We start from the raw sequence: 21,419 nt of genomic DNA, 5'->3' as shown, positions 1-21,419 counted from the left end.
TAAAAAAAAAATATATAATCCAAAATCCATAAACATAATCTATTTAATTGGGCCTTTGGCCCTCTTTGATACAAAAAAAAAAAAATCTATTTAATCAATATCAATATGATTTTTAAAATCACCAATTTAATGAATTTGCCGACAACTTCAAAAATCTCTTAAATCTTTTCATTTTATATTGCTATGCCAAAAAATCCTCTTAAATCTTTTCGAAAAATAAAATTATTGTTGACCTATTTATGTTTAGAGTTTAATTGACATGCTACGATAATGTAAAGTATTTTTATACGATCGTTCAGTATGAATCAATTATTTCTCTACATCATATCATTTAAGTGGAGTGATTTGATAGAATAATTTACACCGACAATATATGTTTTATTGTCTCTTATTTTTAACTCCGACATTAAAAGCTTAAAAACAATGTTGGATATTCTTTTATATAGGCTTTAGTACTTGTCCAGAAACTTCATTTTATCGTTTATTATTTCATAGTTAACACTAGAGCTTTAAAATTATGTGTTAGTAATATGTTGAGAATGAATAATACGAAACAAAATGCATGAGCTTAATAATTCATAATAAAACAAATAAGAGAGAGTGAACATTACTCGTGTGGTATGAACACCGCGTGTAATATGTAGGATCAGAATACGAATCTTAATGCATCCATCATTTATTCAACTTAAAATAGTAAACTAAAAGGTGTAGATTTTAACATAATATCAGAAAATCGTGATGTGGTATAATTCAATCTAACTTCTCCTCATGTATAAAATAGTGTAATTTACTCTCTATATTCACCATCACCATCACCATCACCATCACCAAACTTCTACTAGCTGCAAAATCAATTAATAACATCATTAGCAATAGGCAATGTTTTACATATAGCTCTTAATACAATCCTCGTAGTTCCTTTATCTTCCATCATATCAAGTTTTTTTTTATCATTCTCTCTTTTCCATTCAAAGCATTGGATCAACAAATCCAAAGTAAAGCCCACACCATACGCTGGGTTCAAACTTAATTTAGGACAAACTGTTACACCCCCCCCCCCCCCCCTCCACCCACTTCTTTTTAAAATCGCCCAAACATTAGTTAATAGATGTTTTCTCTTCCCACTCCCCGTGAATTTTTTATCCCCCTTGAATTTTTCAATTTTGTCCTTGAAAAAACTTCGGTTCGTAGAAACTGAAGTTTTTTTTGCCTTGAAAACAAATTTAGGTTTCTAAAAACCAAAATTTACTCTGAATTTGCACTAGTAAAAATTCGGTTTCTACGAACCGAATTTTTCTTCAAGAACAAAATTGGAATATTAGGGGGTATAAAAGATTCATAGGAGGTGGGGAGAGAAAACATCTAGTTAATATCATAGTATCTTTTAACAGTAAAAAAAAATCATAGCATCTTTTGGAACATTGAATTCTCCAATGGTAAAGTGTCTCTATGATCTCTATGTTGGATCTCCATGATCAATAATGCAGTAATAGTAATGGAGCTGGCAGAAGCAATCTAAAGTGTCTCATAGATTATGTTTTGTAATATGGAAGTTTCTATAAATCTTGTTCATTTAATAATTTGATAAATTTGTGGCCTTCCTTTCTTTGTTCTTTATGTTCATCCACATCTTCGTAAACTTCAACAAAAAAAGTCGACAACATATAAATTAAAACACTTCAACCCTTAAAATCCAAAAATTAAAATTCAAAAACTCAATCGGTGCAACACATGAGCGATGTTGGGTTAAGTTTTTTTTTTTTTTTATAAGCAAAATGTTGGGTTAAGGGCTTTGATTCCAACAGCCGCAAATTAAAGAAGACATCCAAAATATCAAGGAGATAATTGTAGTGAGAAAATTTTTTTTCCTACCCCAACAATCTTCACTTTACCCCAACAATCCTATTTGAAATGACAAATATACCCTCATATATATTGTAAAACTGGAAAAAAAAAATCACTATTTACCCTAGTCAAAAAAGTGTTCCGGTGTGAGTTCGGCGAATTTGAGAGAGTAAGTGCAATTTTACATACCGGTACACTTTTTCGAAGTGTGCCGGTTCGATTTCTTTACCGGTACACTTGAAAAAAAGTGTACCGGTATGAATATTCATACCGGTACACTTTTTTTCAAGTGTACCGGTATGCATATTCATACCGGAACACTTTTTTCAAGTGTACCGGTATGAATATGCATACCGGTACACTTTTTTTCAAGTGTACCGGTATGAATATTCATACCGGTACACTTGAAAAAAAGTGTTCCGGTATATTCGACGTCTGCGTATCGTATTACATACCGGTACACTTTTAAAAAAGTGTACCGGTTCACAGTGATTTTTTTTTTCTTCAGTGGTGCGTACAAGAGGAGGAGACGGTAGAATTAGGCATAACAGAGGACGCGGAGAGTCTCGGCCACATCAGGAGGAGCCGGAAGACGATGAGATGCCGCCAGTGTATCAGGAGCAGGTTGAGGAGCAGGTTGAGGAGCAGGCTGAGCAGCAGGCTTGGCCTGGAGGGCCGATCGATACGAGTCTTTTGACTCGATACGAGCATCATGTTGCTCGTCATGTATGGTTTGGTCAGGTACTACTTTGTTTTTTTTGTTATTATTTGTTAAGTTATATTGATCATTTTTTTTAATTTGTATTGTTTATACTCTCGTTACAACTGTTAAATCCTTATTTTACATACAAATTTAGTGTTAAAATATTATTATAGTTCATTTTCAATGTCTTATGATATGCATCCAATTATCCGGTCTAATTTATTATTCACAATGTTTTTTTATTAAATATATGTAGGAACGTGTCGAAGGTGACAAAATTGAGCTACGAATAGTATCTTTAGGAAGAAAGTTAGCTGACAGGATTCCTGATCACCATCCTCAAGTTATTCAAGGGTGGTTGAATATTTCGGGGTTGTGCTGGCTTGAGCGGACTAGCTTGAAATTTACCGATCCGCATCTTATATCCGCATTTGTTGAGAGGTGGCACCCTGAGACATCGTCATTTCACATGCCGTTCGGCGAGATGACTATTACTTTGGACGATGTGGCATGTCTTCTGCATCTACCTGTTAGGGGTCAGTTTTATACTCCTGTATCAGTTTCTCAAGAACAAGCTGCGGAACTTGCAGTTGAGTTGTTAGGAGAGGAGTATGAATTTGCATTGCGAGAGACTGTAGCGCAGAGGGGTGGTTATTTTTCACAGCAGTGGCTATATGAGAGTTATAATAGGAATGCTAATTTCTACGGGAAATATGACTGCGCAGCTAGGGCATGGATGTTGATGTTGGTGGGATCTACCATTCTGGCCGATAAGAGTTATACACGTGTGGATGCCAAATGGCTACTTCTGTTTAGTGATTTGTCTGCAGTCCATACATATTCGTGGGCCAGTATTGCATTAGTTTGTTTATACGATAACTTGAACGATGCATCCATGTTTTCTACGAGGGCCCTTGCAGGGTATGCGACACTTCTACAGGTATGCGACACTCACTACAAAGACATAATTTAAATATTGCGTAATTAAATTTATTTTCTCTTTGCTGTGCAATTAAATTTTGTTTTTATCTTTGTTGCGTAATTTAATTTTCTTTTCTCTTTGTTGCGTTGTTAACAATTTTCTTTTTTTTTCTTTTTTGTAACAGTGTTGGATCCACGAGTATTTTCCTACCCTTGGTAGGCGGGCTCAGTCGGATCTTAATTGTGATAATCCTGGATTTCCTCGAGCTATGCGGTGGATGTATAAGCAAGGGAAGACCAAGCTCCCCGATTATCGGCCTATATTGGATGCACTGACCCCTGATGACGTGATATGGCGTCCGTTTGAGACTCACAGAGGTAGCATTCCTTTTGATCTGATTACTCTGTATAGTGGTCATCTGCGTGGATCCACGGTAGTTCCTTACTTGCCCGAGAGGTGTATTAGGCAATTTGGATTTGTCCAGTATATACCACCACCACCACCTCTAGCTCCTGCCTACTCTGATATTGATAGCGACTGGATTGGTTATCACGCGTCCGTTGATCGGATCCTTCAGCCGACACGTCCAGTGACATATGCTAGTGAGACTGTACCTGATTACATGTCCTGGTACTATAGGGTATCACATCCTAGATTGTGTCGCCCTGTTGATGGACCACATGGAGCACCACCAGTTCCGCACTATGCACCTGCACCTGCACCTGCACCAGATGCCCCAGTAGACGATGCACCAGCAGATGATGCACCACAAGAAACTGCACTACAGCGTGAGCGGAGATGGAGAGGTATGGCTCGAGGCGCACTTGAGACATTTCTTACGAGGATAGACGCTGATAGGGATGATGAGGATTTTGAGGAGCTTTTTTTTGCACTAGATGTATGTCGTGGTGCATACCCATGACTAGTTTTTTATTGTTATGTTATTTTGAACACTGGTTTATGTACTTTTATTTTTGGATTGTGTATTTTGTTGAACTATTTTTACTATATCGTGTACTTTATTTAGATTATGAACTTTATCGATCAAATGTTTTTTATACTTCAATACATTATTTTTTGACACAAATAACGTTGCTAAAGTAGGCATTGCATTCTATTGACATAAAATATTTTTTAACACAATAAACGTTACTAACGAATTTAGATATTTGATAAAACATAAGTAATATAAATATTCGACATAAAATAAACAATTAAAAATTATTCAACAGACATAACACCACTAAGAGGTTTCACCGGAGGATTTAGAAGGTTCCAATATTGTAGGCGTCCGTTTAAGTTTGACATCCAAGACCTTGCTTCATGTGAACAAAATTTCTTCCAATCAGCTGTAACTTCGGGCAACGGAAACCCCTTTGACATGTTTACCGGAACCCAATGATTTCCATTGACAAAACCAATACAAAAAAACCTTGCTGAAGAGGAATATGAAGTCATCATAGGAAAGAAAGTCTTACTAGGTTTACCCAACGTGACGAGAACGACATTATACCTATTTGCTACCAAGTAACCCATAGCAGGTATGGTGAACCATCTAGTTGCTACCAACGAATCTCTCACAACCTGCAAATCTTGTCTGAATAATTTCTCATACAAATTGTTATTATTTCTAAGCTCTTCATCTAACTCCCGGCGGACGATGGACCAACCTTCCTCTGTGTAACCAAGTAAAGATGCAACAGCTCTAAAACCACAATTTCCATCTTCAAGCACATCAGCAATGTCAACAATATGTGGATGCATATGATCAGGAAATTGCCCCAAATATTTCTGAGATGTCAGTTTTTTAGACATCTGAGATAGTTGTTTCTGAGATGGTTGAGATTGTTGCTTCTGAGAGGGTTGAGATAGTTCCTTCTGAGATGACTGTGATTGTTGTGTACACAACCTCTTTGATGTACCTAGATTTATGTAAAAACAAAAAAAGTTGAATATATAATAATAGAATATAGACATAAAAATATAAGCAATAACTATATTATCAAAAAAATAAATTAGTCACCTTGTGAATCACCATATTCTCTTTCAACGTGTTCAAAGTATGATGGATCACGATACACATCATAACCTTTTGGTGCTTTGCCTTTATTTTTGTTCTTCACTCCTCCTCTGGTTTTTATTTTTTCAGGTGGTGGACACAATGAACTTGAGGCTGGATAAGCAAGTTCAAACACTTTACTCTTCAACGCTCTTTTACCAACAATATCAAGTGACCGAAATCGAGTCCATATGGCCTCCATTGCATTACTCATGTCCAACTCATATCCATCCTCTGTGTCATCCTCCAATGGTTCTTCCATAGTTAATTTCTTCCAGTGACCGTGAACTGAATCTAACGGTATCGGTACACCGCTGGTTGTATATCCACTCAATTCACAAGCACAAGGCAACTCACATGTTGACCTAAGTTTGCAACCACACAAGTTTTTATTTGTTCCAACAATGTCAATTCTCTCCATCTCATCAGAAATTAGTGTCATAGCGGCCCTGGAGACAAAGTTTCTCAAATATTGAAAAAATGGACTGCTATGTGTCTTTTCTGTATAGTAAAAACTTTTTTGAAAAGACTTCTTTATTTTGTCAACTTCTAGTCTTATGTTGTCATTCATGCCTTCCAAACACTTGCATAAGTCTCCTTTGCTGTGTTCCAACATTTTCTTCAGTCTCCAATGTGCAGACTCAACTCTAAATATCAAATTGCAAACAATAGTCAATTAAACGCCAAAAAAAGAAAAATATAATTTCAATTTTAAAATAAAAAAATTATACCTATTAGTCGTTGTGTTTCCTAAATGCATCACTCGATTGGTCCATGCTTCAACAAATTGTTCTTTGTGAGGGGCCAACCAGGTGTTATTGACATATTCGACAAAATTGCTTGAATTAACACATGCTTGCTGAAACGCATTCAACCGTTGTTGATACTCCACCTCATTCGGACTTTCAACAACATCTCTCCACAAATTTTTCACCTTCTGTTTCATATCCTTAGGTATTTGCACGGTGCATCTCGCATTCACATTTTTGATTATGTGCCACGTACAAAGCATATTAGTAGTATGTGGAAATATATCTTTAATTGCATTCATCAAAGCAAACTCCCTATCAGTCAAAATTACTCTAGGAAATATATCTTGCTTTGTAATCAATTGCTTCAGCTTACCTAACGCCCAATGATAATTGTCCGTCTTCTCAGATTCCATGTGTAACACCCAAACCCGTTATTTAATTAACTCTGCCTTTATAAAATCTTTTTCGAAAATACGCAGCGGAAAATTGAAAATCTGATTATAAAGCGCTGGTTTGAATATCACAAACTTCATTCAAAGATAATACTAATACATTTATCTAGTAAAATATTCGAATGAACTAAAAACAAAACCTCGCATCGAACGATGCGTTATTAGTTATACAAAACAGATACTTTTCAAATGAAAGCTTAAGACCAACAGAGTATACTAAGAGGACTACATGCATATACATATAAAAACCCCTTTTTCCCGTGTCTCAATCAGAGCAGAGCTTCACCATTGCACTCGGACGAGACTAACACATTACCTGTCAACCTGGACCCCCAAAGGTCCAGCAATTAACACAAAGCAGAGAGTTAGAAAACATAAACATAAATATAAGTGAGTAGTACACTACACACTTCACACGCTATCATACATCGTCAAATACGACTACCAATTAATCATTTATTTATAAACACACCAATCATATAGTTTCACGTCTTCTCGGACACTACCAAAGTGTTCATTTTATAGTCATGACGGACTCTACACTTGTTCATTTTATAGTCATGACGGACTCTGCTCATATACCAAGACATGGCAACAATCACAGTATTAAACAATTAGTAAATACCAAAGCTTAACACATACGGAAAACACATTACACCCCAATCAGATAATGTCACATAACAATTATCAAATACATGTGCATTTACCCTAATGCATCTAATGCCAATTATCCAATGTCATGTCATCCCTAGACACGACTAATGCATGTGGTACCAATTTACATTGTTCAGATTTCAGTCATGACGGACTGTTCAGTTTTCAGTCATGTACGGACTGTTCAGATTATAGTCATGTACGGACTGTTCAGATTATAGTCATGCACGGACTCTACATCAGCAGTTTTACATCATGCAGGATAAGCGTCTCACCAATGGTGGACCAAACCAGTTTTACATCATGTTGGATGCTGCTATTCACCCCATTTAAGATGAACCCAGTTTTACATCTTGTTGGATGCGTCGGAACTTACCGAACCACCTTATCTCCCTTGGATAAGTTCAATAACAGTTTTATATCATGTAGGATATGGTTATCATCAACCATCTCTCCCATAAAGAGGAGTCACACAGTTTTATATCATGTTTGGATATGGGCTCCAGATCTCGGATAACATAATCCCATCTTCGGCCACTTTTCATAAACATAGTCCATTTTCATCAATTATTGGAATTCACATGATTCCCATAACACAATTATTCATGAATGCATGATTACTTTTAAACACATCAAATACATGACGCTATCTAGCTCGAAGCTATTCATTCACTGATGCGGAAACACAATTCCAACATCTAACACATTAGGATAACACAATATCCTATCACTCCAATCATAATTATTCACATGATAATTATCTGCATAACCATTTTTATACACATAAGGTTTCATTTACACTTATGTCATAAAACGCACATCATTTCCTTAACATTGCAAATTAATGCTAAAACATCTCATTGCTCATTTTAAGCTACAACTTATTGCATACACGTTTATCAATCATATAACGATTAACAATAAGCATTAACAACATCAACATGTATCAACAAACATGTAAGGATACCCTTAAACCATGTTACAAGTGCCTAATTACACTTACAAACATTAACAAAAATTGCTGTCACAGAGGCCTTCGCTAAGCGAGGGCTTAGCGAGACATGGCGAACCTCACCAGGAAGTCACCTGCTCATGGCGAGCTTTGGCGAGCTTCAGCGAACATGTTCGCTACAGCGAACTCCTGGTCGCTTAGCGAACTATACCAGAAAAATATCTGTTCTTGAGTTTCTCTAAGGCGGTTTAACATGAAATCCACTCAAAAATCCATCTAGACATGTTATAAATTCTTATAAACAGCTAATTCAAGCATATATGGTATCAAGGAACATTAATCATCCCTTCCAAACATCCAAATACATCAAACAATCAAAATCATGCCAATTTCTTGCAAAATAAGCAAAGTTGCATAAACATGCAAATCATTGATCAAACATCTACATATTCCCATTTTCAACTCCCCAAAGTTGTTTACCTCATCTACCATGAGTTCACTACACATGTTAGGATCAAAAGAATCCATTTTCCATTAAGAAAATCACCCACAAAACCCACAAGAAAATAGAGTGGAAAGAGTTTGGGAATGGAGGAATCGACATCCTCCCCTCTTTCGAATCACTCACGAATATGTAATCTAACTCTCGTACCTTAGCTCGACGAATCCACAAGCTTGCTCTTCTCTTTCTCTCCCACGAGCTCTCCCTCTCCCTCATGAGCTCCTCCTCTTGCTCTTTCTCAAGAATTGCAACTTATGAGACTATTCATTGGTTTGACTTGCTACTTATAGCTCTCTCTATTCTCATGGATCAAAGCCCACTTGGCTTAGGCCCAATGCCTATTCCACGCCCAAAGGCCCAAACAACATAACTTCTCGCTCATTAACTTACGTTCTCGCTAAATGATTATTCGCCGCTTAATAATTTAATTATAAATCACGCCCTCGCGTAATAAAATAATTAAATAACGAATACTAAATTTTGGGTCGTTACAACTCTACCCCCCTTAAAAGATTTTCGCCCTCGAAAATTACCCGACTAAAACACAACTCCGGATAAACTCCCTCATCCGACTTTCTAATTCCAAACTTGCATTCTAACCAACGGGTTCTCTAGTCATAATACCTTAACTGATACGGTCTCTTACACAAACTCCGAATCAAAATCACACTTCTTCCGGATCCGTACCAACAAAACATACAAATCCAAACCAAACCAAGTTTGACAAAATCAGTCAATCCCAATCGACACAATCTCGTCTACTCATCAACAATAGATCAAGGACAGCTAATCCCTCGATTTGTCGATAGATAGTCAACAATCGTGATGATGGCATAAACCATTCTCATCAAACTACTTAAAATTTTCAACTTAACCTCTTACGGTACTCGCAGCACCACTCCAAAACAAAACCACTTAACCCAAAGTACTCCGAAAGACCCTTCCGTTGCATACTTCACAACTTCTACGCTCATTGTTGTCCAACTTCTCAAAGTTCTTAACACATTCCAAAAATATATTATCTCCAACCGTCAAATTCTTTTCCTTCGCAATTCCCAAATCGTTGCGTCGAACCCCATCATAACTGTTTTATTTTCCAAATAATCTCTTATCCAATTTCTGACTTCCTTAACATGACCTTCCCGATATCATTTCCTGTCGAAATATTCTTATCCAAAATATTACCTTAAGTCACTCGTCGACTCACTATCATCCCACCGTTCACGACGAAAATATCCATAATCATTTATTTCCTTCCCACATGGTATTACTATACTATTCCCATAGATACGATGTGTCCGACATCTCTAATCTCCACCGACTTTTCCATTTCATAGTTAACTTTTTCCAATTGCTACAAAACATCATTTGACACTTACTTTGAGCATTGCTTCCAAATTCTTAATACACATTTTCCAAACACAACAATCACTTATGTGTGAGATAGTTCTTTCCGCAAATTCTTTCTTGACATAAGTCACTTTCTTACGTCTCTCTAATACTCGTGCTTGACACGTTTCCAAAGGTTAACTTTCTTATCCCCAAACACCCAAAGGTAACACTTCGCACTTAGTTTCTCAAATCTTTCCAAGAAATGACCACTCGGTTCAAACATACTCAACCTTTATAAATCCTTCCTAGGCTCTTCTTGATCACCTAGTAATTCTGTATTTAAATCTCAGCTACTATCAAAAGTTGATTTCCAAACAACCATGATCTCCGTCTTGTTGATTCCAACACAACTCTCATCAGATTCCTCTGAAAACTTTTCATCAACAAAGCTTCCATCTTTATCACTCTTCCTCCTCTTTGAGGATGAACCATCAAGTGAAAGACAACCAAACAATGGAACATTCTTGCTACGAGTTCCGCTAGAAACACCACCAGTCCCACTTATTATAATCGGGTTTTCAGTTCCCTAACCACACCTTCCATCCTTGACATCAATCTCCCACTTAACTTAACCCTCAAGGTATCCATCATTCGCATACTCGTCGTATGATCATCACTAGGTTTTCTTACCCTCGACGCACATGTCTTCTCCGTTTCCCAGCAACGGTGTTCACTTATCATTCAATCTGCTCCATCGTTCCCCAATGGCCACATTCTCCCTACGGCTAAACAACTTCATTCCGACTCACTCCGAAATGATCATCTGATACTTCCTCCAAAGTATTCTCCAAATAAGAACTCCACTTCGAACAATGCTACTCAATCTTAAACAATCCAATTCAAGAACATCTCTATTCGTCCTTACTTCTCGCGTTCGAAACATCTTGGAGAGACAAAATCTTCTCCCCCACTTATCTCAAACCCACCTTTATACTTCCACTAGAACATCCGGTGTAAGCACCTAACCGTCCTATCGATTCCAAATTTATTCCTCCCAAGAGAAATCTAATACCGACAGCATTCACATGCATGTCGTATGCAAAGGGTAAACATAAGGTAAGATATCTAAGCATCTACTCAAAACCCCGGTGCAGTCCTCTTGACATACACACCACTACAAAATACATAAACACACTATTCCCATCTATGCTAATGTAACAACCTACGTAACGACTAGCATACATAATTACTACCACATGTCTATACATATATTTATAACTAAACTATATGTAAGACAATGAAACATCCATGTACACAAGACATCGAGTCAAGTACATGCATTACATTTCGTTTGTTCGCATACTTACAACATCTACTCAAACATGTATAAAACATAGCATGCTCTCAAACAAGTTCTCATCATGAGAATACATTCACATAGTTCAATTAAAGAACCACACTAAGTACTAGTAATCAATCTACCACATGTTATAAACAAACATATAACAACACACATTAGGATCTACTTACATCCTACTCCTTTCTCACTCTAGTGAGAAAATTCATTTTCACTTACTCAAAAGAAAATAATCTTATGTTTTCAACAAAATCTTCATCACATGCAGTTTTACATCATGCTGGATCATCAACTATTAGCAATAAGCATCTACAAACCAAAGTTCAAACCACACAAATTTTTTTAAAACTTAAGCATAAAAATACTCAACCACTACTTGACTTGATAACTTATAACAATGATAAGTATCAATCGCATCAAGTACACACAACAAGAAAAGACAGACACAACTGGCACACACGCTCACTCGATCTGACTGCACAGACCGGCTCTGATTGACACACAACCTCACAGTCCGAAGACGACCTGCTCTGATACCACTTTGTAACACCCAAACCCGTTATTTAATTAACTCTGCCTTTATAAAATCTTTTTCGAAAATACGCAGCGGAAAATTGAAAATCTGATTATAAAGCGCTGGTTTGAATATCACAAACTTCATTCAAAGATAATACTAATACATTTATCTAGTAAAATATTCGAATGAACTAAAAACAAAACCTCGCATCGAACGATGCGTTATTAGTTATACAAAACGGATACTTTTCAAATGAAAGCTTAAGACCAACAGAGTATACTAAGAGGACTACATGCATATACATATAAAAACCCCTTTTTCCCGTGTCTCAATCAGAGCAGAGCTTCACCATTGCACTCGGACGAGACTAACACATTACCTGTCAACCTGGACCCCCAAAGGTCCAGCAATTAACACAAAGCAGAGAGTTAGAAAACATAAACATAAATATAAGTGAGTAGTACACTACACACTTCACACGCTATCATACATCGTCAAATACGACTACCAATTAATCATTTATTTATAAACACACCAATCATATAGTTTCACGTCTTCTCGGACACTACCAAAGTGTTCATTTTATAGTCATGACGGACTCTACACTTGTTCATTTTATAGTCATGACGGACTCTGCTCATATACCAAGACATGGCAACAATCACAGTATTAAACAATTAGTAAATACCAAAGCTTAACACATACGGAAAACACATTACACCCCAATCAGATAATGTCACATAACAATTATCAAATACATGTGCATTTACCCTAATGCATCTAATGCCAATTATCCAATGTCATGTCATCCCTAGACACGACTAATGCATGTGGTACCAATTTACATTGTTCAGATTTCAGTCATGACGGACTGTTCAGTTTTCAGTCATGTACGGACTGTTCAGATTATAGTCATGTACGGACTGTTCAGATTATAGTCATGCACGGACTCTACATCAGCAGTTTTACATCATGCAGGATAAGCGTCTCACCAATGGTGGACCAAACCAGTTTTACATCATGTTGGATGCTGCTATTCACCCCATTTAAGATGAACCCAGTTTTACATCTTGTTGGATGCGTCGGAACTTACCGAACCACCTTATCTCCCTTGGATAAGTTCAATAACAGTTTTATATCATGTAGGATATGGTTATCATCAACCATCTCTCCCATAAAGAGGAGTCACACAGTTTTATATCATGTTTGGATATGGGCTCCAGATCTCGGATAACATAATCCCATCTTCGGCCACTTTTCATAAACATAGTCCATTTTCATCAATTATTGGAATTCACATGATTCCCATAACACAATTATTCATGAATGCATGATTACTTTTAAACACATCAAATACATGACGCTATCTAGCTCGAAGCTATTCATTCACTGATGCGGAAACACAATTCCAACATCTAACACATTAGGATAACACAATATCCTATCACTCCAATCATAATTATTCACATGATAATTATCTGCATAACCATTTTTATACACATAAGGTTTCATTTACACTTATGTCATAAAACGCACATCATTTCCTTAACATTGCAAATTAATGCTAAAACATCTCATTGCTCATTTTAAGCTACAACTTATTGCATACACGTTTATCAATCATATAACGATTAACAATAAGCATTAACAACATCAACATGTATCAACAAACATGTAAGGATACCCTTAAACCATGTTACAAGTGCCTAATTACACTTACAAACATTAACAAAAATTGCTGTCACAGAGGCCTTCGCTAAGCGAGGGCTTAGCGAGACATGGCGAACCTCACCAGGAAGTCACCTGCTCATGGCGAGCTTTGGCGAGCTTCAGCGAACATGTTCGCTACAGCGAACTCCTGGTCGCTTAGCGAACTATACCAGAAAAATATCTGTTCTTGAGTTTCTCTAAGGCGGTTTAACATGAAATCCACTCAAAAATCCATCTAGACATGTTATAAATTCTTATAAACAGCTAATTCAAGCATATATGGTATCAAGGAACATTAATCATCCCTTCCAAACATCCAAATACATCAAACAATCAAAATCATGCCAATTTCTTGCAAAATAAGCAAAGTTGCATAAACATGCAAATCATTGATCAAACATCTACATATTCCCATTTTCAACTCCCCAAAGTTGTTTACCTCATCTACCATGAGTTCACTACACATGTTAGGATCAAAAGAATCCATTTTCCATTAAGAAAATCACCCACAAAACCCACAAGAAAATAGAGTGGAAAGAGTTTGGGAATGGAGGAATCGACATCCTCCCCTCTTTCGAATCACTCACGAATATGTAATCTAACTCTCGTACCTTAGCTCGACGAATCCACAAGCTTGCTCTTCTCTTTCTCTCCCACGAGCTCTCCCTCTCCCTCATGAGCTCCTCCTCTTGCTCTTTCTCAAGAATTGCAACTTATGAGACTATTCATTGGTTTGACTTGCTACTTATAGCTCTCTCTATTCTCATGGATCAAAGCCCACTTGGCTTAGGCCCAATGCCTATTCCACGCCCAAAGGCCCAAACAACATAACTTCTCGCTCATTAACTTACGTTCTCGCTAAATGATTATTCGCCGCTTAATAATTTAATTATAAATCACGCCCTCGCGTAATAAAATAATTAAATAACGAATACTAAATTTTGGGTCGTTACAACTCTACCCCCCTTAAAAGATTTTCGCCCTCGAAAATTACCCGACTAAAACACAACTCCGGATAAACTCCCTCATCCGACTTTCTAATTCCAAACTTGCATTCTAACCAACGGGTTCTCTAGTCATAATACCTTAACTGATACGGTCTCTTACACAAACTCCGAATCAAAATCACACTTCTTCCGGATCCGTACCAACAAAACATACAAATCCAAACCAAACCAAGTTTGACAAAATCAGTCAATCCCAATCGACACAATCTCGTCTACTCATCAACAATAGATCAAGGACAGCTAATCCCTTGATTTGTCGATAGATAGTCAACAATCGTGATGATGGCATAAACCATTCTCATCAAACTACTTAAAATTTTCAACTTAACCTCTTACGGTACTCGCAGCACCACTCCAAAACAAAACCACTTAACCCAAAGTACTCCGAAAGACCCTTCCGTTGCATACTTCACAACTTCTACGCTCATTGTTGTCCAACTTCTCAAAGTTCTTAACACATTCCAAAAATATATTATCTCCAACCGTCAAATTCTTTTCCTTCGCAATTCCCAAATCGTTGCGTCGAACCCCATCATAACTGTTTTATTTTCCAAATAATCTCTTATCCAATTTCTGACTTCCTTAACATGACCTTCCCGATATCATTTCCTGTCGAAATATTCTTATCCAAAATATTACCTTAAGTCACTCGTCGACTCACTATCATCCCACCGTTCACGACGAAAATATCCATAATCATTTATTTCCTTCCCACATGGTATTACTATACTATTCCCATAGATACGATGTGTCCGACATCTCTAATCTCCACCGACTTTTCCATTTCATAGTTAACTTTTTCCAATTGCTACAAAACATCATTTGACACTTACTTTGAGCATTGCTTCCAAATTCTTAATACACATTTTCCAAACACAACAATCACTTATGTGTGAGATAGTTCTTTCCGCAAATTCTTTCTTGACATAAGTCACTTTCTTACGTCTCTCTAATACTCGTGCTTGACACGTTTCCAAAGGTTAACTTTCTTATCCCCAAACACCCAAAGGTAACACTTCGCACTTAGTTTCTCAAATCTTTCCAAGAAATGACCACTCGGTTCAAACATACTCAACCTTTATAAATCCTTCCTAGGCTCTTCTTGATCACCTAGTAATTCTGTATTTAAATCTCAGCTACTATCAAAAGTTGATTTCCAAACAACCATGATCTCCGTCTTGTTGATTCCAACACAACTCTCATCAGATTCCTCTGAAAACTTTTCATCAACAAAGCTTCCATCTTTATCACTCTTCCTCCTCTTTGAGGATGAACCATCAAGTGAAAGACAACCAAACAATGGAACATTCTTGCTACGAGTTCCGCTAGAAACACCACCAGTCCCACTTATTGTAATCGGGTTTTCAGTTCCCTAACCACACCTTCCATCCTTGACATCAATCTCCCACTTAACTTAACCCTCAAGGTATCCATCATTCGCATACTCGTCGTATGATCATCACTAGGTTTTCTTACCCTCGACGCACATGTCTTCTCCGTTTCCCAGCAACGGTGTTCACTTATCATTCAATCTGCTCCATCGTTCCCCAATGGCCACATTCTCCCTACGGCTAAACAACTTCATTCCGACTCACTCCGAAATGATCATCTGATACTTCCTCCAAAGTATTCTCCAAATAAGAACTCCACTTCGAACAATGCTACTCAATCTTAAACAATCCAATTCAAGAACATCTCTATTCGTCCTTACTTCTCGCGTTCGAAACATCTTGGAGAGACAAAATCTTCTCCCCCACTTATCTCAAACCCACCTTTATACTTCCACTAGAACATCCGGTGTAAGCACCTAACCGTCCTATCGATTCCAAATTTATTCCTCCCAAGAGAAATCTAATACCGACAGCATTCACATGCATGTCGTATGCAAAGGGTAAACATAAGGTAAGATATCTAAGCATCTACTCAAAACCCCGGTGCAGTCCTCTTGACATACACACCACTACAAAATACATAAACACACTATTCCCATCTATGCTAATGTAACAACCTACGTAACGACTAGCATACATAATTACTACCACATGTCTATACATATATTTATAACTAAACTATATGTAAGACAATGAAACATCCATGTACACAAGACATCGAGTCAAGTACATGCATTACATTTCGTTTGTTCGCATACTTACAACATCTACTCAAACATGTATAAAACATAGCATGCTCTCAAACAAGTTCTCATCATGAGAATACATTCACATAGTTCAATTAAAGAACCACACTAAGTACTAGTAATCAATCTACCACATGTTATAAACAAACATATAACAACACACATTAGGATCTACTTACATCCTACTCCTTTCTCACTCTAGTGAGAAAATTCATTTTCACTTACTCAAAAGAAAATAATCTTATGTTTTCAACAAAATCTTCATCACATGCAGTTTTACATCATGCTGGATCATCAACTATTAGCAATAAGCATCTACAAACCAAAGTTCAAACCACACAAATTTTTTTAAAACTTAAGCATAAAAATACTCAACCACTACTTGACTTGATAACTTATAACAATGATAAGTATCAATCGCATCAAGTACACACAACAAGAAAAGACAGACACAACTGGCACACACGCTCACTCGATCTGACTGCACAGACCGGCTCTGATTGACACACAACCTCACAGTCCGAAGACGACCTGCTCTGATACCACTTTGTAACACCCAAACCCGTTATTTAATTAACTCTGCCTTTATAAAATCTTTTTCGAAAATACGCAGCGGAAAATTGAAAATCTGATTATAAAGCGCTGGTTTGAATATCACAAACTTCATTCAAAGATAATACTAATACATTTATCTAGTAAAATATTCGAATGAACTAAAAACAAAACCTCGCATCGAACGATGCGTTATTAGTTATACAAAACGGATACTTTTCAAATGAAAGCTTAAGACCAACAGAGTATACTAAGAGGACTACATGCATATACATATAAAAACCCCTTTTTCCCGTGTCTCAATCAGAGCAGAGCTTCACCATTGCACTCGGACGAGACTAACACATTACCTGTCAACCTGGACCCCCAAAGGTCCAGCAATTAACACAAAGCAGAGAGTTAGAAAACATAAACATAAATATAAGTGAGTAGTACACTACACACTTCACACGCTATCATACATCGTCAAATACGACTACCAATTAATCATTTATTTATAAACACACCAATCATATAGTTTCACGTCTTCTCGGACACTACCAAAGTGTTCATTTTATAGTCATGACGGACTCTACACTTGTTCATTTTATAGTCATGACGGACTCTGCTCATATACCAAGACATGGCAACAATCACAGTATTAAACAATTAGTAAATACCAAAGCTTAACACATACGGAAAACACATTACACCCCAATCAGATAATGTCACATAACAATTATCAAATACATGTGCATTTACCCTAATGCATCTAATGCCAATTATCCAATGTCATGTCATCCCTAGACACGACTAATGCATGTGGTACCAATTTACATTGTTCAGATTTCAGTCATGACGGACTGTTCAGTTTTCAGTCATGTACGGACTGTTCAGATTATAGTCATGTACGGACTGTTCAGATTATAGTCATGCACGGACTCTACATCAGCAGTTTTACATCATGCAGGATAAGCGTCTCACCAATGGTGGACCAAACCAGTTTTACATCATGTTGGATGCTGCTATTCACCCCATTTAAGATGAACCCAGTTTTACATCTTGTTGGATGCGTCGGAACTTACCGAACCACCTTATCTCCCTTGGATAAGTTCAATAACAGTTTTATATCATGTAGGATATGGTTATCATCAACCATCTCTCCCATAAAGAGGAGTCACACAGTTTTATATCATGTTTGGATATGGGCTCCAGATCTCGGATAACATAATCCCATCTTCGGCCACTTTTCATAAACATAGTCCATTTTCATCAATTATTGGAATTCACATGATTCCCATAACACAATTATTCATGAATGCATGATTACTTTTAAACACATCAAATACATGACGCTATCTAGCTCGAAGCTATTCATTCACTGATGCGGAAACACAATTCCAACATCTAACACATTAGGATAACACAATATCCTATCACTCCAATCATAATTATTCACATGATAATTATCTGCATAACCATTTTTATACACATAAGGTTTCATTTACACTTATGTCATAAAACGCACATCATTTCCTTAACATTGCAAATTAATGCTAAAACATCTCATTGCTCATTTTAAGCTACAACTTATTGCATACACGTTTATCAATCATATAACGATTAACAATAAGCATTAACAACATCAACATGTATCAACAAACATGTAAGGATACCCTTAAACCATGTTACAAGTGCCTAATTACACTTACAAACATTAACAAAAATTGCTGTCACAGAGGCCTTCGCTAAGCGAGGGCTTAGCGAGACATGGCGAACCTCACCAGGAAGTCACCTGCTCATGGCGAGCTTTGGCGAGCTTCAGCGAACATGTTCGCTACAGCGAACTCCTGGTCGCTTAGCGAACTATACCAGAAAAATATCTGTTCTTGAGTTTCTCTAAGGCGGTTTAACATGAAATCCACTCAAAAATCCATCTAGACATGTTATAAATTCTTATAAACAGCTAATTCAAGCATATATGGTATCAAGGAACATTAATCATCCCTTCCAAACATCCAAATACATCAAACAATCAAAATCATGCCAATTTCTTGCAAAATAAGCAAAGTTGCATAAACATGCAAATCATTGATCAAACATCTACATATTCCCATTTTCAACTCCCCAAAGTTGTTTACCTCATCTACCATGAGTTCACTACACATGTTAGGATCAAAAGAATCCATTTTCCATTAAGAAAATCACCCACAAAACCCACAAGAAAATAGAGTGGAAAGAGTTTGGGAATGGAGGAATCGACATCCTCCCCTCTTTCGAATCACTCACGAATATGTAATCTAACTCTCGTACCTTAGCTCGACGAATCCACAAGCTTGCTCTTCTCTTTCTCTCCCACGAGCTCTCCCTCTCCCTCATGAGCTCCTCCTCTTGCTCTTTCTCAAGAATTGCAACTTATGAGACTATTCATTGGTTTGACTTGCTACTTATAGCTCTCTCTATTCTCATGGATCAAAGCCCACTTGGCTTAGGCCCAATGCCTATTCCACGCCCAAAGGCCCAAACAACATAACTTCTCGCTCATTAACTTACGTTCTCGCTAAATGATTATTCGCCGCTTAATAATTTAATTATAAATCACGCCCTCGCGTAATAAAATAATTAAATAACGAATACTAAATTTTGGGTCGTTACACCATGTAAGCAAATCCAACAGCAAATGTCATGTTAGTTGACGTTATGCCAGCAATTTCAAGCAGTGGCTGTCTATATTTATTAGTTTTGTACGTGCAGTCCATAACCAAAACAATGGGAAACAAGTTCACCAACTTGATTGAATCTGGATGCGCCCAAAAAATATCACTCAAAACATCGGAGCCATCATCTTTTCTTCTATTCCAGCTGACATATTTTGCATCATCTAACAACTGCAGCAAGTGTTGCAGCTCTGTTCTGGAACCTCTTTCCTGTATTTGCATCATGTGTCTTTTCCTATATACAAGTGTGGCATCAACAACAGACTCTGGATTTTGATCTTTCAAATCTAAAACAATGTGTCTTGGTGCTACTTTACGCTTTGTCAAATCTTGAACACGTTTGTTTTCATCAGCGGTTAAACGTGCCTTGCGAGGATGACCATGATATTGGTCAGGTAGCCCGTGGTTATGAACTCCATGAATAACCTGAACTTTCCATCCTGAACCATCTGTTGAAGGTGCAGCTCTAATTTTAAATGGACAGTTACACTTTTTCGATGCAGATGTCGTGGAACTTTCTGAAGAGTCATACTTTCCACCTTTGTCACAACCCAAAATCAACTTGTCATTTCTTCCTCTTATTCCGTTCTTTTTATCCGACCGAGTAATGATAATACCGACTTTATTGGCATCTCCAACATCTCGAGCCCATTTGACAACATCATCTGCGGTAGCAAATTTTTGATGAGTTGTAAAAACATCCGTAGTATCTACCAACATTTGACTTGTATCGCCGAGATAAGCCATATCTGTTTAAAAATAAAAAAATAAATTAAAATTAAAAAAATTAAGAATAACATACCGGTACACTTATTACATACCGGAACACTTTGACTACCGGAACACTCTAAAAAAGTGTACCGGTATGTATAATGATAAACGAAATATAATTAACATACCGGTACACTTTTTAACAAGTGTGCCGGTAACATTAACGTACAGAACACTTTTTAAAAAGTGTACCGGTAAAATAAACATACCGGAAACGTTATAAAAAAGTGTACCGGTATAATTAACATACCGGAACACTGTTAAAAAAGTGTACCGGTAAAGTTAACTTACCGGTATGGATAATTGCTTACCGGAACAGTTTTTTGTGAGGATGAAAATTCTACCGGAACAGTATAATACGACAAAAATTGTTTTTTTAAATTATATTAATTTTTAATAAGGGTATATTAGGTATTTTTAAAAAAATGTTGGGGTAAAGTGAAGATTGTTGGGGTAGGAAAAAAATTATTCTTGTAGTGATGACGAGAATCTTTGAAAC

The 21,419-nt window shown here is 36.9% G+C and overlaps 2 protein-coding genes across 2 annotated transcripts; one reads left to right on the top strand and one right to left on the bottom strand.

The window, feature by feature from the left end:
* Positions 1-2,357: 2,357 nt before the first annotated feature.
* LOC123885990 (protein MAIN-LIKE 1-like) lies at positions 2,358-4,392 on the top strand. The gene is made up of 3 exons (XM_045935331.1): positions 2,358-2,586; positions 2,805-3,488; positions 3,655-4,392. The coding sequence occupies exons 1-3, from the start codon at positions 2,446-2,448 to the stop codon at positions 4,390-4,392; spliced, it is 1,563 nt and encodes a 520-aa protein (XP_045791287.1). The 5' UTR covers positions 2,358-2,445.
* Positions 4,393-4,691: 299 nt separating this feature from the next.
* On the bottom strand, positions 4,692-20,896 carry LOC123885989 (PKS-NRPS hybrid synthetase cheA-like). The gene is made up of 4 exons (XM_045935330.1): positions 20,093-20,896; positions 6,261-6,694; positions 5,494-6,176; positions 4,692-5,392 (listed from the first exon to the last, which is right to left on the bottom strand). Exons 1-4 carry the CDS (start codon positions 20,894-20,896, stop codon positions 4,692-4,694), a joined length of 2,622 nt encoding a protein of 873 aa, XP_045791286.1.
* Between the last annotated feature and the right edge of the window lie 523 nt (positions 20,897-21,419).

Source organism: Trifolium pratense, linkage group LG5 (assembly GCF_020283565.1).
Source record: "Trifolium pratense cultivar HEN17-A07 linkage group LG5, ARS_RC_1.1, whole genome shotgun sequence".
In the NCBI taxonomy this organism is placed as follows: domain Eukaryota; kingdom Viridiplantae; phylum Streptophyta; class Magnoliopsida; order Fabales; family Fabaceae; genus Trifolium; species Trifolium pratense.
This window is presented reverse-complemented; position numbering and strand designations above follow the sequence as displayed.